At 41.2% G+C, this 24,743-nt stretch overlaps 1 protein-coding gene across 3 annotated transcripts in view; it reads left to right on the forward strand.

Annotated features, from left to right (window-relative positions):
- EIPR1 (EARP complex and GARP complex interacting protein 1) overlaps positions 1-24,743 on the forward strand; it is a 167,880-nt gene that overhangs the window by 132,951 nt on the left and 10,186 nt on the right. For all 3 annotated transcript variants that reach the window (XM_084622370.1, XM_084622371.1, XM_084622372.1), the window contains 3 exons: positions 11,300-11,436; positions 15,189-15,356; positions 16,861-17,028. In XM_084622370.1, coding sequence (XP_084478496.1) covers positions 11,300-11,436; positions 15,189-15,356; positions 16,861-17,028 — 473 coding nt within the window. The remainder of the gene's footprint in view (positions 1-11,299; positions 11,437-15,188; positions 15,357-16,860; positions 17,029-24,743) is intronic.

The following is a 24,743-nucleotide window of genomic DNA, read 5'->3' on the forward strand; positions in this document are numbered from 1 at the left end:
GAGGCACTCATCTGTCACCCTGACATGGCATCCCAGGAAGCATGCTGCCTGCCAAGGGCCCATATCCGAGATGCTATGGAGGGATTTTTGAGGATCATCCGGCCGTCTGACTACTACCCCATGCTACTCATCCATGTGGACACTAATGATACTATGAGGGCCTGATGAAACGCATCCCAGAATACTCAAGGAACTGACTGAGGAGATATCTGAGCCATTGGCAATTATTTTTGAAAAGTCATGGAAGACGGGAGAGATTCCAGATGACTGGAAAAGGGCAAATATAGTGCCAATCTATAAAAAGGGAAATAAGGACAACCCAGGGAATTACAGACCAGTCAGCTTAACTTCTGTACCTGGAAAGATAATGGAGCAAATAATTAAGCAATCAATTTGCAAACATCTAGAAGATAATAAGGTGATAAGTAACAGTCAGCATGGATTTGTCAAGAACAAATCATGCCAAACCAACCTGATAGCCTTCTTTGACAGGGTAATAAGCCTTGTGGATGGGGGGAAAGTGGTAGACATGGTATATCTTGACTTTAGTAAAGCTTTTGACACTGTCTCACATGACCTTCTCATAAACAAACTAGGGAAATGCAACCTAGATGGAGCTATTATAAGGTGGGTGCAAAACTGGTTGGAAAACCGTTCCTAGAGAGTAGTCATCAGTGGTTCACAGTCATGCTGGAAGGACATACTAGGTGGGGTCCTACAGAGATCAGTTCTGGGTCCGGTTCTGTTCCATATCTTCATCAATGATTTAGATAATGCCATAGAGAGTAGACTTACAAAGTTTGTGGACGTTACCAAACTCAGAGGGGTTGCAAGTGCTTTGGAGGATAGGATTAAAATTCAAAATGGTCTGCACAAACTTGAGCAATGGTCTCAAGTAAATAGGATGAAATTCAATAAGGACAAATGCAAAGTACTCCATTTAGGAAGGAACGATCAGTTGCACACGTACAAAATGGGATATGACTGGCTAGGAAGCAGTACTGCGGAAAGGGATCTGGGGGTCATAGTGGACCACAAGCTAAATATGAGTCAACAGTGTAACGCTGTTGCAAAAAAAGCGAACATCATTCTGAGATGTATTAGCAGGAGTGTTGTAAACAAGACAAAATAAGTAATACTTCCGCACTACTCTGCGCTGATTAGGCCTCAACTGGAGTATTGTGTCCAGTTCTGGGCACCACAGTTCAGGAAAGATATGGACAAATTGGAGAGAGTCCAGAGAAGTGCAACAAAGTGATTAAAGGTCTAGAAAACATGACCTATAAGGGAAGATCGGGAAAAATTGGGTTTCTTTAGTTGGGAAAAGAGAAGACTGAGAGGGGACATAAGTTTTCAAGTACGTAAAAGGTTGTTACAAGGAGGAGGGAGAAAAATTATTTTTCTTAACCTCTGAGAATAGGACAAGAAGCAATGGACTTAAATTACAGCAAGGGAGGTTTAGGTTGGACATTAGGAAACAATTCCTAACTGTCAGAGTAGTTAAGCACTGGAATAAATTGCATTAGGGAGGTTCTGAAATCTCCATCATTGGAGGTTTTTAAGAGCAGGTTAGACAAACACTTGTCAGGGATGGTCTAGATAATATAGTCCTGCCATGAGTGCAGGGGACTGGACTAGATGACCTCTCAAGGTCCCTTCCAGTTCTATGATTCTATGATTGAATCTAGTCCCCCACTACTGCAGATAATCCCGTCATGTAATTTCATTTGGGGGAAGGTATTGTGTTAAGGTTATAAATGATTTATGTATCAATCTGGGCCATGGATTGTGTGCAACTCCAGGAAGGGAGGGTTGTTTTTAGCTCCTCCGGTGTGGGGTGATTAAGGTGAATCACTCCGGCTATAAACACCTTGTGATGGAGAGCTAGTTGTAGCGTCACCGTCCCTGAAGTTGCTGCAGCACAGAGAAGGCTGCAGGCTTAATTGGAATCAGTCAACCTGTTCTGGGTGGGGATTACTGACCCTAGGTCATAGTTGCTGGTCTAATGTGGTAATTGGCATAGTAAAGGGGAGGATATATAATTGGGAGGAACAGGAAGTAAGGGGGTAAGCTGCATAGAGAAGAAAAGCTGTGTGAAAGGCTCCTCCTGCTGTACACCTGAGCTACATCCTGTCATGTTTGGAAACTGAGAATTAAAGGTATATACGTGATGGAAAAGAAATGGACTCTGTGTTTGTGACTAGGAGACCACAGAAACAGGCTAGACTCATGTGTGACCTCTGGTAAGCTGCTAGCATGCGTACAGGAACTGTGACGGGGCAAGGCCAGATGGCTATAGAAAAGTAGTGGGAGATAGATATATTAGGTCCAGGCTAAACAAATCCCTGGTACCAGGATAAGTTAAATGGCAGCTGCTCCAGGTCAATTAAGACACCTGGGGCCAATTAAGAACTTTCCAGAAGGCCGGGAGAAGGCTAGGTTGATTGGGACACCTGAAGCCAATCAGGGGCTGGCTGAAACTAGTTAAAAGCCTCCCAGTCAGTCAGGTGGGTGTGCATGTCAGGAGCTGTGGGAGGAAGTTGTGCTATTGGAGAGGCTGAGCAGTACACACCATGTCAGGCACAAGGAAGGAGGCCCTGAGGGAAGGGTGAAGTGGAGCTTGAGGAAGTGAGGGCTGCTGTGGGGGAAGTAGCCCAGGGAATTGTACATGTCATGTTTCTAAAAGGTCAGCTACCATAGCTGACACCATTAGGGTCCCTGGGCTGGAGCCCGGAGTAGAGGGTGGGCCTGGACTCCCTCCCCCCCCCACACACACCTTTGCCCCTGATTAATCACTGAGATTGGGAGACAACAGAGACTGTGCAAGGAAGGATAACTTCTCCTCACCTCCCTCGCTGGCTTATGATGAAAATGGCTCAGTAGACTGTGACCCTTGTCTCCAGAGAGAGAAGGGTTACGTGCAGGGTCACGGTGAGCCTCTGAGGCTAGCGAAATCTGCCAGGAAACGCAGGACCCACGGAGGCAAGGACAGAGCTTTGTCACAGAACTCTTATTTTTTTTTGTTTTCTCTGTAGTGCTTTTACCTTAAGAATAAATGTGCTTGCTTAGAAAAAGCTGCATGGTAACTTGTAACTGCTAGCAATATACTGTTCAGAGCCCCAGAAGAAAAAGAAAAGCTTAGGTGCTGGCCTTTAGATAGACTGGTTTGCTAAGGATATTGCAGTATAAAGCAGTGAGCCGTGGTACCTTGAAATCCCAGTCAGCAATGAGGGAGACAGAAACCTTAAGTAGATGCTCTGTAGAGGCTGTGGAGAGGGGATACAGGTGCAGTTACTCTGAAATATGACACAGTTTATAAATTTATCAAGCATAATTTTAAAACTAGTTGTCCCCCATTATTTTTGTTGAAGGTTGTTCCAGAACCTTACTCCACTGCTGGTTAGTAACCTTCTTCTAATCTCTAGCCTAAATTGTTTATGGCCAGTTTATATCTGTTTATTCTTGTGCCAACACTGCCAACTTTAATTTAATTTGCTCCTCTCCTGGTTTTTATCCCTCTGATGTATTTATCAATAGCAATCATAATCATTACTTCTATCTTCCAAATGGGGAAACTGAGGAACAGAACTCAAGGGACTTGCCAAGGGTACACAATTTGTCAATGACAGATCTAGAAATAAAACCTAGGACCCATTGCTCTCACTCTGGTGCTCTTACTGCTGGACCGTACTGTTGATGCAATAGAAACCACATTTCAGATTCCATTCAATCTCACCTCTAGTTTATGAATTCTGCAGCAGTCTCTTTCCACTTTGGAATGATAAACTCTAGATTAAGCGTTTTACATAGTGAACAAGTATGGTATATTTCAGAGTAACAGCCATGTTAGTCTGTATTCACAAAAAGAAAAGGAGTACTTGTGGCACCTTAGAGACTAACCAATTTATTTGAGCATAAGCTTTTGTGAGCTACAGCTCACTTCATCGGATGCATACTGTGGAAACTGCTGCAGTTTCCACAGTATGCATCCGATGAAGTGAGCTGTAGCTCACAAAAGCTTATGCTCAAATAAATTGGTTAGTCTCTAAGGTGCCGCATCCTGTGGAAACTGCAGAAGTCTTCTGCAGTTTCCACAGTATGCATCCGATGAAGTGAGCTGTAGCTCACGAAAGCTTATGCTCAAATAAATTGGTTAGTCTCTAAGGTGCCACAAGTACCCCTTTTCTTTTTAAGTATGGTATATGTTTGTTTTAGGAAACTTGGCTTCAGTTTCATTTTGGCTTGAAAATGGGATATCTTCGTTCTCCTTTTTCCAATTCAGCCTTTGAGAAGCCAGAGCTTGAAGCAGAAAATGAAATACCTGATTCCTTCTTGATATTTCGGTGATGTGGGACAGAATCCTGATAAATTGGCCAGACATTTCATAATTTAATACACTCAAACCTGTCCTTAAAAACTAGGAAGACTTTTGGCCATTCAAGATATTTTCTGTCTTTGAAACTCATCATTCCATGAGGGCTATTCAGGTACAAAACCGTGTAGATCGTCTCATGTCCCTTAAATTCCCCCAGATTTTTCTATTTCACTTGTTAAATAAGTATTCTTATATAATTTTATTACATTATAAACTTACAGTTCCTTGTATGTCACCAAATTTAGGCCCTGATCCAGTAAAGCAGTTAAGCACATAGTTAAGGGCTCTGCTTGATCAGAGCCCTCATATATTATCATTCCACTCTCTTTTCATGTTTTATTTTCTCTTGGATATCTATCCTAAAATCAATGTGAGTTTCTTACACAATTTAGGAATATTATATGCATTGCTTTCATACCCTAAAAATATACAACAAATAAGCTTTTCTCTTTTCAAAATTACAATGTGTAAGCCACTTCAGATAACTTGAGGTCTGAGATTTTGGCTGTTAAGGATGGCATATTAACAGGTGTCTTTCCTCTTTCTGCATTCTGTATATTCCTTACTCTAAACTGAATGTTTTCAGCTATGGACAGACAGGGATCCAAAATATCCCTTACTGTAAGGGCTTGTATACATGTACAATTAAACAACAGCAAGCTGAGGGAGAGGGGGGTGGGAAACTAGCCTGTAATGGTCTAACTGGCCATGTGGAGTCTGTTGATGCACGTTTTTCCTGGGGGCATTCTGTGCCATTGTGCACGCGCCAAATTCAGGTCCCCAGTGGATTTTTTTTTTCCTCTCTAGAAAATACATTCTGCCAGAGAGCCTCTGCAGTTATGCCTTTCACCAACCCAGGGCTGCTGTGACTGCAAAACAGAGGGCAGCCAGCTCACCAACAATAGTAGCACCAATAGGGAGGAGGAGAGGCTGCGTTCTTCACAGTGCCCTGCAGGGCCAGGTGAAGAGGTATGGAATATGGAGGGGACAGATAGAGCGGGGCAAATGGGGCTTCTGGGGGGGGGACGGACACATAGACTAGGGCTCAAAAAGGCTATTGTGGGGGACAGACTGGGACAGGGACTAAATGGGAATGGGGATGCAGGGCCACATGGGGATGTGGGGAGAAGGGGTGGCTAAATGGGGGTGCAGGGACCCATGGAGATGGGGGAAGGGGAGTGCAGGGACACATGGGGATAGGGGCAGGTGTGCCTGAGTGGGAGAGACTAGGGGTCAGCCAGGTTTTGCATGGGAGAGGCTCCCCAACTACCTAACAATCCCTCCTCTGCCTCCCCAAAAACCTGTTCCATACTTCTAGCACCCAGACCCAACAACCCTCCACGTTCACTCCCAGGCTCCTTCCCAGCAATGATTTCCCTCTCCCTCAGTTCCTCCATTACTCCAGACTTCCCCAAACCTTTGCACTGCTTCTGAGGTGTAGGAAATATGTTTCTGTATTGTAGTTTAAATGAATTATTACTCAGTTATATATTAATATGCCTAGTAAGGAATCTGTTTCTCAAAAACATTTCCTGAATCTTTTTTTGTCTGCATTGTTACAGACATACTTGTTCACAGATATTTTGAAATAAATACCAAAATAAATGATCAAAATAATTGAAACTGCCGTGATTATATTTTGTTATTTTGACAAATAAAATATGCACAATTTTGCAGAATTTTTAATTTTTTGGCACAGAATTCCCCCAGGAGTAGCACATTAGCAGTTTGTTAATGGGCTTTGAGCTAGTCTTGTTTCAAAGAGGACTTAGATCAAAGTGCTGTAATGTAATTAGCAGGGTCAACTAGGAGCAAACTAGTATCCTGTAGATTCACACCCCAGCTTCCCCTGTCTAATTGTTTATGTAGACAAGACCTGTAATAAGGCCCTTCTCTATTCACTACTGGAAATATAGTAACTTCCTTTCTCTTCTGTTCCTTCCCTCCAAAATAATAGATTCCGAGGCCAGAAGGGACCATTGTGATTATCTAGTCTGACTTCCCGTATAATACAGGCCACAGATCTTCCCTAAAATAAGTCCTAAAGCAGATCTTTCAGAAAAACATCCAATCTTGATTTTAAAATTGTCAATAGTGGAGAATCCACCATAACATTTAATAAGTTGTTCCAATGATTGATTAATTCTCACCATTAAAAATGTACGCCTTAATTCTAGTGTGAATTTGACTAGCTTTGATGTCCAGCCATTGGATCGTGTTATACCTTTCTCTGCTAGACTGAAGAGCCCATTATTAAATATTTGTTCTCAATGTAGGTACACACACTGTAATCAAGTTACCCAACCTTTCCTTTGTTAAGCTAAACAGATTGAGCTCCTTGAGTCTGTCACCATAAGGCATATTTTCTAATCCTATAATCTTTCTGATGGCTTTTACCCGAACCCTCTCCAATTTATCAACGTCCTTCCCCTTCAGAGAGGGGGAAGTAAGAGATGAAGATAGATCCTTTCCTTTCGGTCTTCCTCTTCTCACATTCAGGTACAAAGGAAAACCAAAGCTAAGGTTTTGAAACTGTATTTGTTTCCCACAGGCTCTTATTTCAGTGCCATCTGAGTTTTCTTCTGTTCCAGGACTCATGAGCCAGGGTGCGGACAGTTTGACTCTTATGTAGCTCTTTACTATCAGTTTAGTAGAAGATAATTCATTTTTGACTGCATTTTGTGTGGTGTGGGTTGTGGTGTAACAGTGGCTGTAGAAGTGTGGATGAGAGGTTCAGAGAATGGTTATCCACTGGGGAAGAAAGATTTGTTTGAAATAATGTTTTTTACAGTAGGAATCTGTGTTGAGTTGATTGGCAACTTGACCTGAACCGTAAATGTGTTCCCTCTCTTCTTGGAAAAAGTATGTTTCATTTCATAGAAGTGGTGAAAGGATTATGTGAGAAGAACTGGGGTGGAATGGCAAATTCTAAATGTATACAGTTTCTCCTTTATATTTCAGACCTGAATCAAGGTTGATCTTTAGAAGTGTGCCAGTCCCAAATCACGTTTAGATGCGTGGAAGAGGTCTGTCATGTTCTGGGGTTCAATCCAGACCAGTGAGGGATTGTGCATTAAAGTGTAGGGTCACAAGGTCTGTGCATAATACTTTAGACAGTGGAGGTTAAGATAAGATCAGTTTCCTAAAATGTCTGCTAAAATGGGAAAAATCTCTCCTAAAACTGACAGAACTAATCCACTGGGGTATGTTTTGGATACACAATGCTTGGAGGCTTTCCTACCCCAGGAGTAAATACGGAAAAAATAAGACAGAAATGTGTGGTTTTATTTTATTTGGAACTCTTGTATATTTTCCGTGTTATTGTTTCTTTCCCTCTGATTATCTAAGTTTATTTTCTCAAGGTTAAATAAGCTTAATTTAATTTTTGAGGTGACCCATTCAGGTCCTGTGCACTTCTGTGTAGGTTGGAGTAAATCCTATATATGAAATGATACATACACAGAAACAGTATGGTATAGTATATTTTTATTATCTTGAATCCAATGGATGAATGTTATCCATCTTATTTCTTCTTTATCAATAAACTGCAGCTTTTTAAAAAAGGGATGTGGCGAGTCATTAAAACTGTGTCCAGACCTACCTGGCTAAGATCATTCTTACCTGAACAAGGGAAAACCTCAGCTTTTCTGACAGGATGTAGGGGATATTAGAAGGGCTTTAAAAGCTTGACCACAATGAAATCACTGACAACCTGTAGAGAAATGGGTGGACATCCGTTAATTTCTGTTGAGGAAGAACCCTTTTTATGCAGATCTTGATAATGGACAAACTGTTTAATGCCTGCTTTAATGGAACAATGATGTGTAGCTGAGGGAGTAATCCCTTGTGGTGATCAGGGCAAGTGTTGTAAACTTGTCTGAATTACATCAGTAGTGTGGTAAATGTACTGATCTAAAATAGTTAAAGAAAAATATAAAAATAATCTTTTAAAAGAATTTGGTCAAGAGAGATTCTTTCCTTGAATTCGGTGGGAAGCCATCTTCTAAATGGACTTGGTATGGTGATTAGAATATCCATTTTGAATGCAATAGGGGAGGTGTTTGGCTCGAAGTGCATCAAGGGCTGTCTTTTTTTTTTTTTTTTTTTTTTGGAAGATGACAAATGTTGATATCTGTGGATTCTTCTAAAGCTCACCAGAATTTTATGTAAACAAACTTAAGTGCTCCTTGTAGGTGCTGGATTCACAGCACTAAAGAAAAGTGCCCATTTAACCACACAGTTGAAACAGCTCAATTACAATTGTGTGAGTTTCCCAGCACCACTTTCTTTCGGAGCCTCAAAGCCCTGACTTAAAGGAAATATCTTTCCATGATGAATTCTGTCTTTTCGACTGGAGCTCAGTGACAACTTTATTGAGAAAGATGTTTAGATGCCACATTGATAGACCAACCATGAGTACCAAGGTAAACAGAAAGTTTTCAGTTCAAAAAGATTTAAAAACTGTTCGGACAGCAAATAATAATTTTCACAGTACTGTTTGGCATAAGTGTACTCAAAAGGTGGAAACATAAGCAAAATATAACCATGCATATAGGTCTCTTACATTGTTATACCACAACAAACAAATACTTTGCAAAGGTTTCTGAAGACATGCACATCTCAGCCAGTTTAATAATTTCAGCGGTTGAAAAATTGTACTTGGCTTTGAAGGTTTCTCGATTGCTAAGTTTAAAATCCCCAGTGAGGAGGAGTTTGTGTCTGAATTATCAGATGCAGTAAAAGGTTTGCAAAATACAAAGGTGTATGTTGTTATAATATGATAAAGCATAAACTTATGCATCACATCTCTTCAATATTGACAACATAGACCTGAAGTTGTTAAAAGTCCTACAAGTAGATGGATGCTAGATATGTTTCGCTTTGGTTATACCTGTGAAAACTCAATACGGTCGCTTAACATAATAAGCTTTCTTTTAACCCTTGCTCACTTCAAATATTTAGAAATTATAGTAGTAAGTGGAGTGTAAAAAACAAGGAAGGGGAAGAAGTAATGGGATGGAGTTGAGCCATGGAAAAGTTAGGCTCTGGGTATTGGTCAAAAGTTCCTTACAGTGAGATCTCATAGTGTGTGGAATATGTATCACTAAAGCAATTTAAATGTATTCTACATAAATCACTTAGAGAATGCAGTGAAAGGAGGGGGATGAACAAAATGACCATCTTTAACTTCTTTGCTTAGTCATGTGGAAATTGTACAGTGTTGTGCTGTGACTAATAGCAGGTTGGTTTATTTTTTTTCTTTAAAATATAAAATACAAACCCCTAATTTTAGCAAGGGTATTTAAATTAAATAATATTACTCTGACCCTCCAATATTTAAGGCCTCTTCCTGCTCGCTTTGGCTTGGAGAGAACTTATCTTCCCATCTTCTGTGGAAAGTCAGTTACCTATTGTGGTCTTTCTGTCAGTGTTGAGAGGGTGAATGAGAGTGCAGAGAGGAAACCAGAGATCCTAACCTATGTCCTGCTTCCCTTCCAAGCCTCCTTATGTACTTTGAAACGAGAACTTTTTACTCTCGCCATATGACCTATCATCCACCTTTCACTATATGGTAGTAGATTATATGCTAATGGACCAGGATTTTAATTTTTTTAAAATTACATTGGCCTTTATTAAACGGCCAACACCTGCAGCATGACCCAAATCTGGTTTACCTTGACCTGATATTGGATAGGTCATTGATGTACTGCAGTCACTTGAATAAGACCACTAGCACTCAAAACAACATGCTCAGAAAACTGGCTGGCTCAACCTGGGATGTGAACACCCGGACACTTAGAACATCAGCCCTTGCTCTCTGCTATTCAACAGCAGAATACTGTGCTCCTGTCTTGTGTTGCTCATCTCACACAAGGCTGGTCTATGTAGAACTTACTGAAGCTCTGCTCATTGTTACCAGGACTTTACGTGCAACTGTTGCCAGGGCTGCCAATACTTAGTAACATAGCACCATCCCATATTCACCATGAAGGGGTTTCCATTATGCTCCTGGCCAAGATCCATGAGGACAGTGACTTGCTTCTCTACTCTGACCTCTTCAACCACCCACCAATTTGTATGTCTTCTGGATGCCCTTTATGGTCACGTATGACTCCACAGGACAAGATGCTGGCATCTGCTTGGCTTAATGACTGGTCAGCGACGACAGTCATTTGTCACTCTCTCATACCAACCCAACCATCTTCCCACCAGGTTTTGACCTGCCAAGGTACCAGTGGTCATCCCTGAACCAGTTTCAAACAAGACAGGGCAATTATGTGGCCAATCACTTCAAATGGGGTTTTTCTCATGACCCACAATGCAGATGTGGCAACTTCAGACTCTGTCACATATCTTTGACAAGTGCCCACTGACTTACTTGACAGTGGGCTTCTGGCTCAGATGAGGATGCTATGAAATGGCTGGGCACACTGAATGAAGGTGCAGATTAAACCTGGGACTCCTGTATTGAGTAACATTGAGTATTGATATATCTTGTGAGCAATTCCATGTAACTGAATGTACGTATATATCTGTGCTTGTTAACCATCTTCAGATGTTTGAATACTCCCATGAAGTTTCAACAAATTATATGAAACAATTTAATTTTCTTTGGAAATGTAAAGAAGGTTAGAAAATGATCTTTACATCCATTGTCTGCTGAGTAACTTACACTGGATAAGCCTCATAAAAATTACTTCAGATTGTGTGGGCTAGAAAACAAACTTACTGGTCTGGGTTGTTACATACTTACTTTTTTACGTGTGTGTTTGTTTATTTATTTCCCCCCCATTAGTATCCTAGTATCTCTACCTTACTTTCTTGCACTTGGAGCAATAGGTCAGCTTGCAATTTTTCTCCTGTGCCTGCATTTATTTTAATTTTAGCCTTATTTGTAAATACCCCATTTTTTTTAATGCACAGCTCTCCAGTTCTGCTGCATTGGAAGGAAAAGGGCAATTAAAATTTACGTCTGGACGATGGAGTCCACACCACAATTGTACACAGGTTGCAACAGCTAATGATACTGCCATTCGAGGATGGGATACTCGAAGTATGAGGTAACAAAAAAATTTGCTCTCTTGTTCTTAAAGAATAGACTCTCTACTGGAGGTTAATTTTCATCACTTTTGACTTGTTTTTTGAAAAAAAGGATAGAAAAGATGTGACTGCATAAATAATTGTAAATGGAATGGATTTGGATTGCATTGTTGGTGTATTCAGAGCTTTCAAGTAAAAGGTTTACTCATGGGGTTTTTTCTAAGCTTCAAATCTACCTTGTGTATTGAGTGTCATTGAACTATGCAGTAGTCCCAAGGTGATGGTTCAATACACAATATAAGTATTGCTTAAACTAGAGCTGTTTCATAATTCAGCATGAAAATCAATGTCTGTTTAAATCAGGGTACTGATGGTGCACTAATTGTTATCTCCATAGTATGATGGTTAAAGGTAATTTAATCTTTGGGGGTAAGTTTACCTTTTACTTTTACCATTTTAGTAACTACTGTATCTAAGATTATAACATACTAGTTCCACACAATTATGGACTTTATTTAAAAAAAAAAGTGAGCCAAGATAAACAAAATGCTGCAGATATACCAAGTTAGGGACTCTCTACCTGCTCTGGTTGTGATTTTGATAGGCAAAGGAGTGGTGATGTGCACATATGTTGCCATAACAACAGAAGCCTGCAAGCTTTTTTAAGATACCATTTATCCCCTTAGCACACAGTAATTTATCACTAAACTGAGAAAACGGATGTCTTGTAATAACTTCTGTTGCCTTAAAGGGGGGATGATTTCAAATTTAGTTCTGTGGCTCCTGCAAGCCCAGGGTGCAGCAGTAAGTCCCCATGTTTCCCAAGCTAAAAAGGTTTATTTAATTTCATAAAGCAAAGCTAACTATACATATATACAATCATCAAAAACCATTTTTTCTTGTTTTTCTAGCATCTTGTCATTTTCATTGTTCTGTAAGAGGACATGCAAAAATCTAAATTCATATTTATAAATAAGGCTGCCTTTAATAAAAACATATAGGAGGTAATGGTGAAGGGCAAAGGAGAAGGATTTTTTGGGGCTTTTCCTTTGTTTTCTGTAATTATCTCATTTCAGCATGTTGTATTCACACTTGAGCTTAAAGCCTAACTATGTTTAAGTGCTAAAGACCATGCACACAATACATTTAAGTTTTATGCTCTTTCTTACTAGTCCTAATGGAGGAATCTTCTGAACGTTGTGTTTAATGAGGTATCCTAGTAAACACCAATGAAAAATATTTATTCAGGTTATTAACAGTAACTGAAAGAAAAATGCTACGGTATGGTTTACAAAAGCAAACTTCACAATTACAGCTTGTCTAAACAAAATAGAAGCTATAGAACAAATCACAGCTCAGATTAGACAGTCCCAAAACCAGTTTGAAGAGCAATGGACTTCAGACAATGAACTATTTGCAATCTACATGAAAAAAAAAATACAAACAAGAATAACTCTGAGCTAAAGAGACTGTGGTATCTCTAGAAAGAGGCTAGTCTGATTTGTCTACTAACTAAGTAGAGTGACTGTATTTCCTGGAGTTTAACTATTCTGCCCCAGCTCCCCACGTTTTATATGTGTATGAAAATGTTGCACCAACTGCATGTGGACCTGTTGGTGTATAGACATATTGAACCACAGTTCTGACATCCCCCAAGATTTGTCTGAAGCTTCCACTCTGCAGAGTTTAGGAGCTCATGGGACTGAGTTGTACGCCAGGATTTTTGCATAGGATCTGTTCTTTAAGCTACTGAATTCTGCAGGAGGGACTCTTCAGACCCATGGAGCTTCTGAGCTTGGACAGAGCAGAAGTGCATAACTGATTTGCATTGGGGAAAAAAGCAGGTTCTTATCAATAAGGGGAGCCAGACTAGCTGACTTGCAGAAAGCTCCTATAAGTAGGCAGAAGTAGGAATAGAAACCATAAGAGTAGATTAATTCAGCCATAACTAAGGAATAAAGGAGTAAAGATGAGGGAACCAAGGATAAAAATCTGCAGAGAATGGGAAAACGGAGGAGGGAGATACTGAAGAAGAGCTAGAATAGAAGCAGGAGAATACTGTCAAGAAACCCCTTGAGTGGGTAGAAAATGAAGCTGAAGGTGTTAGACGAATGAGGAAAAGAACAGAAAAAAAGGCCTTCACGCTAGGGCAGGAGGTCATTAGTAATTGTAATAAAAGCTGTGTATGTCAAGCTGAGAAGATGGAAACCAGAACATATTTTCCAAGAGAAAATTAAATCAGAGGAAGTCCAGGCAGTGGGACTAAATTGCAAGAAGATTGGAAGAAAGGGGAAAGAAGAAGATGGGACAGTAGTTGAAGAAACAAGTGTGGTCAAGGGAGGGTCTTTTAAGATTGGGGTAAGCCTGACATATGTTCAGAGGATAGGGGAAAGAGAATAGAATGGGGGAGAGGGTGAAGAAAGTTAGTATTTGGCATTTCAGTATTACCATGGTAATCCACCAGTGGAAAGAATGTCCCTGCTTGCAGCTTTCTGAACAGTCCTTAAAGATGCGAGCATCATGCACCTTCCCTGACCAGCCCCCATTAATATCAAGAAAGCATACCTGATGAGCTACCAATGCTTGCATAGCCACCGAAACATAGCCCGATTCTGTTAACGTACTCTGTGGCAATATGGGCTGGTGCCAAAATAGGGATATGCATGCCATCTGTCACCCCCATCACAGTTCAGAAACCCCATTGCTGCAGATCCATCCACTATGTCCTTCTTATTGCCAAGAGTCACTGTCCTGTATAGGATGAGACTATTTAATGGCTCTACACACTTGCATGATAGTAGCCCCCACTGTGGATTTTCCAACTCGAAAATGGTTTCCCACAGAGTGGTAGCAATCTGGATTTGCAAGCTTTCACAGTGCAGTCCCCACTCACTTCGCCACAGCCAGTGGAGCTCTCAGTCTGGTGTCCCTGCACTGGAGGGCTGGGGCGAGCTTGGCACATAGATCCAGGAATGTGGTCATTCATATCTGAAGATTCCTGAGCCACTGCTCATCATCCCAAACTTGCATTAGGATGCAATCCCACCAGCCAGTGCTTGTTTCTCGGGCCCAGAAGCAGCATTTCACTGTTGCAACTGTTCCATGAATTCTACTAACAACCTTGAATTGTTTTTCACTGTGTCTCTTAGCAAACTGTCCTCAAGGACATTGTCATGTCTCCCATTGTTGCAGTACTTTCTGCAGCTCTGTAAATACCAGCAGATCATTGCAACATTAATGAGAACAGTGCAGAGCTCTGCAGGCTTCTATCATAGGTGACAAACACGGAAAAATGCCACAGGGTTTGTAGGTATTTTTAAAAAGGTGCAAAAATTATGGGATATGCTTAGCATTGTGGGGCGGAGAAAGTTGCTCACTAGGAAGTTGACCCTTATTTCTCAGAGATCCCTGGCCGAGTCACTTCTATCCCATAACACATTGTGAAAATTTCCCAAAAGACATTGCGCTGTACAAAGGCGTGTGGCACACTGGGACACCTACACATGGTGCATTGTACTTTGCATTGACGCAGCCGCTCCTGGTGAGTACGTACCATCCCAAAGCAAACAGCCAAGTGTGCACGCCCACAAGCGATGTACAGACTCAATGGCTGTATGCTGATGTAACTTGCATTAACCAAAGATTATAGTATAGATGTGGCCTAGCTCTGTCAGTGCCAAAGTATTAACCAAGTTACTAGAGAAACAGATTTTTATCAGTAGACTGCAGTTAGCTTTCATACTACCTTCAATTCTTAATGTATGTTTTACAGACAGATCTATTACATAGAAAATGCACATGGACAGCTGGTGCGGGACCTAGACTTTAATCCCAATAAACAGTATTACCTGGCTAGTTGCGGAGATGACTGCAAGGTGAAATTCTGGGATACTAGAAATGTCACAGAGCCAGTGAAGACACTAGAGGAGCATTCCCACTGGTAGAATAAATTATCTGCATGCTGTTTGTGCGTGGACGGTTTATGTAATTTATTCTGCTAATTATTTTACTGTTTAAAAACAATGCAAACTAGCTGTGTTTATGTTATTGTGATTCATCAGTTTTCTGCATCATGGAATGGTTTTAATGTATGACTATTTCTTGTATAATTTGTGAATTAAGGGTTGGGGAATGTGAGTCTAATTTCTAGTAAGGTATTTTCAGCTGTATGACGGGTGAGATTCTGGGCTGTATTTCTAAGAGGCGCAGCACAGGGAGAAGGGGGTCAGGTGGCTTTTAAGACATCTCTGCACTCTGAGTTCTGGATTGCTTTGTAGCTGCCAACATAATTTACACAGCCCTAGGGCTGTCTCAGTTACAGCACCCTTCCTGGGCTGCCTTATGGCAGTTGCATTGCCCAGCATCTTCACAATGCTACATGCTGCAGCCTGCACCCGTGCAATTGCTCCTCACACCCCTTGAGCCAGCACAGGCAGGGGGGTCCTTAGATCAGTTTCTGTCCTGGGGTAGTGGTCTCCCTTGGCCAGATCCAGGGCTTTGAGAGCCCCTTTACATCATTCTGGCCCCTTTACACAATACGAAGGGGCCAGAGCAAGGTGAGAATCTCACCCATAGGTTTAAAAAATTCCTTAAGAGATTAACCATTCCATTTTTGAACGCTTACATATTCATATTTTTGTAGTCAAGAGAAGCTGAGCATTTCATATTGGAATTTGGGCTGCAGAATCACTTGCAACATAAATCTGGACCCTGCAGCCACTTTGACAGTAGCTTGAAGATGAGAATTAACAGAAGCAATATTTTTACTTGTTGAGAAGATTAAAACAAAAATAGAACAAAAGAAAATCATAACGTGATTGGTATTAACTTAATTCACAAAATATAAACACTAGAAAAATCTAATCCTTTTGATTTAGGGTCTATTTTAACAGTTCACTGTGATAATGTGAGATCTTGGTTAATGTAGAAGTTTATTTCAAATCCACATTTTGCTTTTAGAGTACCTTACTGTATTTAGTATTTTTAGAATGTCTATTTGATATATTGAACCATAAGCAGACATTTACCCTTGGGGAATTATATTAAGGTTTGGTCCCTCCACCCCCACCCTCCCAACCTGCAACCTGTTTGTTGAATTTTAAAGATATGGCCCTGGAAAATCAAATTACATGGAAGTTTATGACCCAAATGAAGACAGCAAAAAAACAGTCTTTAGAATGAGTTTGTCAGATTCTACCCATACTTGTAGATTCTAAGGCCAGAAAGGACCATTATGATGATCTAATCTGACCTTTTGTATAGCACAGGCCATAGAACTTCCCCAAAATAATTCCTAGAGCATAACTCATTTTACAGATTAGATTTCTCTGAAACTATTTGTTCACATTTAAATTGAAATAATTTATTTAAACAGTGCAGTATATTTACTTACAGACTCTGTGGAATAGACCTGTAATACTTTTTTAATTATTTACGTTTTATAGGGTATGGAATGTACGATACAATCATTCTCATGACCAGTTGGTCCTTTCAGGCAGCAGTGATAGCAGAATCATTCTGTCTAACATGGTATCAATTTCTTCTGAGCCCTTTGGACATCTGGTAGATGATGATGAGCTTAGTGACCAAGAGGACCACCATCAAGAGGAGAAGTATGAAACATATTGATTTTCACACAAATCTTTTGTAGTATCAGGTGTTTTTTACTTTAAGGACTAACATGCTATATTCTTTACTGACTTCAGGATTTTTGTATACACACCTTTCAGGTATGTTGTACTTTTCAATTTAATCTACTACATTGAGTCTTGGATGGGATCACTTTTCTAAAACGAATTGGCAGAGTTGCTGTAAGTTCACTGGTGTAAGTGGGATGGGACACTAAACGCCTGACCCAAAGCCTTTTAAGTCAATGGAAAGACTTCCATTAACCTCAGTGGGTTTTGAGTCAGGCCCTGAGCCCACATTTAATAATATGTATCACATAAGGGTTGAAAGTCTTCTGCTTTTCATCAGATTTTCTCATAATTCCTTCTTCCTTAATAATCTTTAGAGTTAAACGTCCATACACCATCATGAAAAGAAGAATGAAAATATATTGCCAACATTAATTTCCTTCTTAATATAGCTGATGGGCTCTACTAGAAAATGATACCTTTAATGTGCCTATATATATTTAGGATTTTTTATTTTTAAAAGTTATTTTCAGCTGAAGGTAAGGAATAACGCACATCATGGTGAGCATTTGTAAGTGTATATTCACTCCACTTCGGTGTGTAAAGAAGCTAGACACATCATAAATCATTTTATTAAAAATAGTATTATTTAAAAACATTGTGTACACTAAAATGCACTTGCTTTTTATGTTGTCTTTTCTTATAAGAAATAAGCCTAAATTTTCATTATCGCATTTAATATTAATAGTTTCAAGCCTTTAATTTTTATTTGGAAAAGTACTTTGGCAGCCTAAAACTTGAGCGGAAAAAACGCTTATCCCCCAACCTGTACTTTTGCATGCACATTTTTTGCTTATACATATATATGTGCCTGTTCTTTGCAGGCGTGAACACCTCATGTGCACTGAACACGTCTAACATTTGTGTCCACACAAGTGTTCTTAATTTATGTTAATGTACAAAAATGAGTTGGGTGCTTTATAGTGAAAATAGAAAGGCATGGTTCCTGCCCTGAATTTTTTTTTTTTTAATTAACAATAGGGTTAGATGGAGTGAGAAAGGGAAAGGGTTACAAAAATAAGATCAGACAATTACTCAGTTATGCTACGTGCACCTCTGAGCTATACATCTATCTATTTTGAACAATAAATGCAAGTCACAAGAGTGTCCTCACCTTTGCTCCAGCTGATGCTGAGCTACTGGTCTCACTTGTTCTGCCAAAGGAACAGTTGTTTTTCCATGCCAAGAAAGGAAGATATAGTACTCATTGAATACTGGTTGTAAAGAATATCTTCAGGAGCAGCTGGCAAGTCAAGTGGCTGGAAAAGGTTTAATCTGGAAAAGTTGCCCATGGCTTAGTAGTTTATAAGTATTGTCGATGTACCTACAGCACAGCTCTATAACCACACTGTGCCTTGTCATTCTCTGTGTGTGGTCTCTGCATTGGCCCACAATCCCTACAGTAAGGTAGACTCTGCAGTTCCCTGTGGATTGGAATCCAGAAAATACAGTGTAAATAAAAATGGCCCCAAGTATCTTGATTATAATTGTTCTCCCTCTTTATTAGGTGCTCAGATAATACAGTAATGAGTACAGTATAAGAACCTATATTGAATAGAAACCACTGAATTATGAAACCACCTTCTGTAAGCAACCAGGTTTTTAAGTTCCTTGAATAGTAGCTTAAATTAGGTTTCACTGTACATATACAAAACACATACTATAAGGTCTAATATAAGATGTGTATTTACCAATTACATCAATGGCAGCAAAATTAGGACAACACTGAGTGCTTTTGAAAATCCTGCATTGTATGTGCTCCCTTTACACAGATAACCTTTTTCTATGCTGTCAAGGCTGATTCCCCGCTCTGGCATTTCGAGTGCATAAGGTGGGGTCCCACAAGGATTTTAAAAATTAATACTTGCCACTCCAGGCTTGTATTAAACTCCCAAGGTTACAGCTTTTCTCTGACCTTGGCTTGGTAAATGCTGCCACCGCCCAAATGCAAAACCCCTTTTTTTGGAACCCAGGAAAGCACACTTGGGAATTCCTTCCTGTGGGGTACCCTCAAGTGCTTGCTCTCACACACACACACACACACACACACACACACACACGAGCTGAGAAAGAAAACAAAGGAAATTAGCTGTTGCCACCAGCTAATTAAACAACATATACATAAACCAAAAATTCAATCCTGTTCTTAAAAAGATAAATTCTATTAAAAACAAAAAGAAAAAAAATACATCTGGAATTTGGGCTTTTGCTAGATTTAAAAAGCCACTTACAAGAATTAAACATCAAGAATAAGCTCCTTGAGGTCCAGCTTGAAAGTTACAGCACAACAAAGGCATTTGGGGTTCGCACAGAGGAGTCCACTAGGCATAAGAAATAAATAGAAATAAAGCTAATCACGTCTTTCTAAACGTTCCTGATCTACTTATACATTTTGGGGGTTCCAAATAAATAGTTCTAGGTATGATCTGATCATCTATGATCATACCTGGCTTAAAGCTTCTCATAGCATAACTGCCCCCTGTTCCCCTCTTTCCCAGAGAACAATAGACACAAAGGGGAAGGTTTTTCCCCATTTTAAAAAGCTCTAGCCTTCCCATTGGCTCCTTTGGTCAGGTGCCAACTCCCTTTCCTTTACCTCGGGCTCCTTTTAACCATTTACAGGTAAAGCAAGCAGAGAACAGCCACCAAGAGGGACTTTATAGCTAACTGACTGGCTGGTGTCCATAAAAGGGAGCTCCCCCCCCCCCCCCCGGGCCTCCATTTGTCATATATGCCACATTACCACTCACTGTCCCTATATCTAGATCTGCAGACTTGAAGATTCTATCTTTACTGTCTGTAGTTTTAACTATGTTTTTTTGGATCCATTTAAATTCTTTCGGCTATAATGAGAACCCTCTTTATGTTGTTTTTTCTATCTGTTTTTGTTTTTTAGATACTTTGTTGGTCCACATTTCAATAAAAATCAGTAAGATCAAAGCATTCTTCATTTTTAGGAAGTTCTAAATTCTTAGGCTATAGGCAAAATTTTGATTCGATATTCTGTTTCATAGCCAAACACTTTCTCTCTCTTTTTCCTCTCTCTCTCTCTCTCTCTCTCTCTCTCTCACATCCCCAAATACCCCTGCATTGTGTTTCTTCTTGATATCTGCCTCCCCTATTATAGTTCTGCATCCACTAGCACTTTTTCTCCCCAATTTTAAATACCGTTTTTTGAGAAACTATCTGTTGTAATTTGCTGTCTTTATTTATCCTAATGTCATCTATAACAGAGTTATTTTTTGAATTAATCTCCTGGAAGGATTTCAAAATACTGTCATTCATGTTTGCTGAAGTGCCCCGGCCTTGCACCAGGAAAATGACAGTGTTTTTAAAAAAAAGTCACTAAAAGGGAGTTTTCCGAGGGAAAATAGCCATAGTGCAGTGTTGTATCATTCCAGTTTTCCTTTTGACATGCTCACAATCTGCTAGGACTTCTGAACATCAAGAAAACTGTAGGTAAAGCTCAGGGATGTCACGATAGTTGTAACTGCCACCAGCACTAAAAGCTGAGTGAACAGTATATCTGTTTTTCTTCAAGTGCTATGTGTAGTACGCTGTGGGAATGCATGCATTCCATGATCCCAGAGCTGGAAAATTTTGAAAGCAGTGTCTGTTGGTCTGCATATGTGCCCTGGCTCACCTCATACCTCTGACAGAGGAGGTAAAAGGCAGGGCAAACCGATCACCTCTCCAGTTCCTTCTCACTGCAGCGTGGTCTAGGTTGGAATATCCAGTGTCTGAAGCTTCGGCTTTCTTCTTTACCTATGAAAATATATTTAGATATCTGTAAATAGATTTTATATTCTCAAGTTTTAAACTTTTTATCTGTTTAGTTTTCGTGTTTTATAGTTAGTCTACTGGACGTGGTGAGCCTCCCAAATCTCCCCCGTCCCCATCCCATTTGGGTAGTGGACTATGCCCAGGTCTCCAGGCTTCAAGATTTGTGCTTCCTGCCCACAATACTACTTAGTCAGCAGTGACCACTAATGCTGTTTGTGCTGCCATGGGGACATAGTGGCAAGATGGAGTATCTGTTGTTCATTCCCCAGAAAGGGTGGAAAGCCATCCCCAGAAAGGGCAGAAACTTCACCTTAGGAAGCACCTAATGGAAAAGGCCTTGAGGCTGCAATTGGACCCAGGCCAGGGGATCCCTCCTGTATATTGGTTTGACTCAGCAAGGAGTACGCCTCCTGCCATGAGGTCCAAATCAGGAGTGAAGGAGTCAGCTGCCACAGATCTCTTGGCGGGATCGTGTCATAGAATCATAGAATATCAGGGTTGGAAGGGACGTCAGGAGGTCATCTAGTCCAACCCCCTGCTCAAAGCAGGACCAATCCCCAATTTTTGCCTCAGATCCATATATGGCCCCTCAAGGATTGAACTCACAACCCTGGGTTTAACAGGCCAATGCTCAAACTACCGAGCTATCCCTCCCCCCCACCTCCATGTCGGGAGAGCATGGAGCATTCTCATAAGCATGAGGCTGTCTTCTTCCAGATTGTCTTTGAAGAAGTCAGATCCACCAAGCACTAGCTCAGCACAAGAGAACTTAATACATCCTAAGTCTCAGAGGCATGATAAGAAAGCCCAGAAGTTTAGGGCTTCATCAGCACCGGATGCAATCGGGTGGTGCTGGTTCCTCCCAAGCACAAACATCAGGATCCACCAGCACTTGCAGTTCCATCTTTGTCATCAATGGCTGTGGCACAGACTGTCTCTACAGTGGCTCTGGCAGTTCAGGCAGACAGAAGCCCTCTTGCTTCAGGAAGAGCTGAAGCCCACGCTCCTCCTGAGGACATCTTCGGTCTCCCAGTCTCAGAGTTTCCCACTCCTTCATCTTCCCTCTCTTTTGAGAGAGGTTATGACTCCACCAGGGGAGTCTGTCTGTGGAAGGAGTTTGTCTCCCATTACATCTTCGGGCTATGATTTCCCTCCAGCAGCCCATTGATACTGCCATTGGGACTTGAATCAGTTTTCTCCTCATAAGGAGATTCTGAAAAGCCCAATGAATCCATGCTTCCTGGTCAGAAGACCTGAGCCAGTTTGGGCTCAACCTCCGTCTCAAATTCCTTGGAACTGTTTGTACCCTATGTCTTGGGGACCACCGCTATCCCCATTCAACCCATCTGGTTGGTGATACTGGGGGCCTTGGGCTCATAGAATATGAGGGTCGGAAAGGACCTCAGGAGGTCATCTAGTCCAACCCCCTGCTCAAAGCAGGACCAATCCCCAACTAAATCATCCCAGCCAGGGCTTTGTCAAGCTTGACCTTAAAAGCTTCTAAGGAAGGAGATTCCACCACCTCCCTAGATAACCCATTCCAGTGCTTTACCACCCTCCTAGTGAAAAAGTTTTTCCTACTATCCAATCGAAACCTCCCCCCACTGCAACTTGAGACCATTACTCCTTGTTCTGTCATCCGATACCACTGAGAACAGTCTAGATCCATCCTTTTTGGAACCCCCTATCAGGTAGTTGAAAGCAGCTATCAAATCCCCCCTCACTCTTCTCTTCTGCAGACTAAATAATCCCAGTTCCCTCATCCTCTCCTCATAAATCATGTGTTCCAGCCCCCTAATCATTTTTGTTGCCCTCAGTATCATCCCACAGAGTTGCTCCAGTCTGCTAGGGAGTTACCCCTTCCCTTCCCTTTGAGGTGATAACCAGAGATGACCCCAGATCCTTCTGAGGGGGAGGAGTACGCACTAGATGCAGCAGTTCCACCAGATCCAACAAGATTTCCATCTTTGTCACCCGATGAAGCAGTGACTCAGATGTCTCCATCCTCTCCTGATGACTACGAGCAATTCCAGGAATTCTTGTGTAGAATTGCAGGGAAGCTGCAGATAACTTTTTAGGAGGTTCAGGATCCTCAACACAAGTTCTTGCTTCTGTCCTCCAGCTCCTGCAAGATAGTGCTCCAAGTTAATGAAGTCATGCTGGAGCCAGCTAGAGTGGTCTGGCATACCCCAGCTACCTGCACTCCTACCCCTAAGAGGGCACAGAAATGCTACTGTATCCCAACCAAGAGGGTGGAATTGCTGTTCTCTCACTCTGCTCCTAATTCTTTAGTGGTCCAAGCTGCCTCAGACATATTTAGGCAGCAACATCCCTGGGCTGTCATAAGTAATAAGGAAGGCAAGTCTTGACTTATTGGAAAGGGAGGTCTTTTCTTCTTTTAGCTTCCAGTTCAGGATAGACAATTACCAAGTACTACTGACTAAGGACGACTTCCTGAACTGTTCGAAATTCGCAGACTTTGACTGTCTCCCACAGCAGGACAGAGCTCATTTCCAGGCTTTAATACAGGAAGTAAAAATGGTTGCCAGGACCATTCTCCAGTGAGCTGTAGTTGTAGCTCATACATCTTCCAGGGTAATGGCTACTGCCATCATGATGTGGGGAATCATGCTCCATGCTTCAGGGTTTCCCAAGGAGCTCCAGAATAATGTTGAGGATCTTCTCTTGGATGAGACTTCTCTGTTTAATCAGAAAATGGATAAGTCCTTATATACTTTAAAGGACTCCAGAACCACCTTCCATTCCTGGGAATATATACACCTGCACCAAAGAGTAAATTCCACCAGCAACCATACAAGCCTAGACCGATGACTCAGCAGTTCTTCCATCAGAGAGAGACCCCGTAAGAGGCAGAGACTCAAAAGATCTGTTTCCCTCGCCTTCTGCAGTGGGTTCCTCATTCCAGTCCCAGCCCTCAGCTAAATGTTATTTTTGACAGAAGCTTGAGAGTTGCAAACCACTGAATCTAACACCTCCGAGCTTCCACAGACCCTTTGGGGGTCATCTAGCACTCTTTTTCCATGCCTGGAGTCCAATAACAGACGGAGGGGTGCTCAGCATCGTTCATTCCAGCTGTATAATAGTTTGCATCTTTTCCTCAGCCCCTTTTGGGGGGATACTTTTATGAGAACATTCTCAGATAGGAAGTGGAATCTGTCTCTAAATGAAGAGTGATAGAGCAGGTTCCTATTCAGGACCAAGGGGAAGGGGGTTTTACTTTTTTAGTTTTACTTCTTTTTTTCCCTAAAAAGAAAAGCTTGCAAAACATTTCTCCTGTTCATTCAAAGTCACTATGCCTTCATGATGTAAGACAACATCACAAGCGTCTTTTACATCAGCAGACAAGATCCAGTCCCTTGTGTGCAGAAGCAGTCAGTCTCTGGAACTGGTGCATTGGCAATCAGATTACTCTGTCGGTAGCAAGACTTTTCCTGCCAGGAAACCAGAATATGCTAGCAGACGTTCTCAGCAGACACTGTGCGGTCGATCATGTGTGGAAGCTTCATGAGTCTGTGATAAACAATTTTTTTGCTCTCTGGGGAAACCCCCACCAGGAACCTGTTCTCCCAAACAAACAGGAAGTGCAACATAAACTGTTCCCCAGAGGAGTCCTGGGCTGCCATTCATAGGGCAACGCTCTACTCCTTCCATGGTCACTTAATCTGAAGTATGCCTTCCCTCCACTACCACTCTTTCCTCAAGTCTGCACAAGATTTGGCAGGACAGGTCATGAGTTATTCTCATTGCCCCCAGTTGATGCACACAGTTTTGGTTTCTGAACGTTCCTACATGTGTCATCTCGGGCATTGATTGTTAGTTCTGTTTCC

Source organism: Lepidochelys olivacea, assembly GCF_965140295.1.
Source record: "Lepidochelys olivacea isolate rLepOli2 genome assembly, chromosome: 3".
Taxonomy (NCBI): Eukaryota; Metazoa; Chordata; order Testudines; family Cheloniidae; genus Lepidochelys; species Lepidochelys olivacea.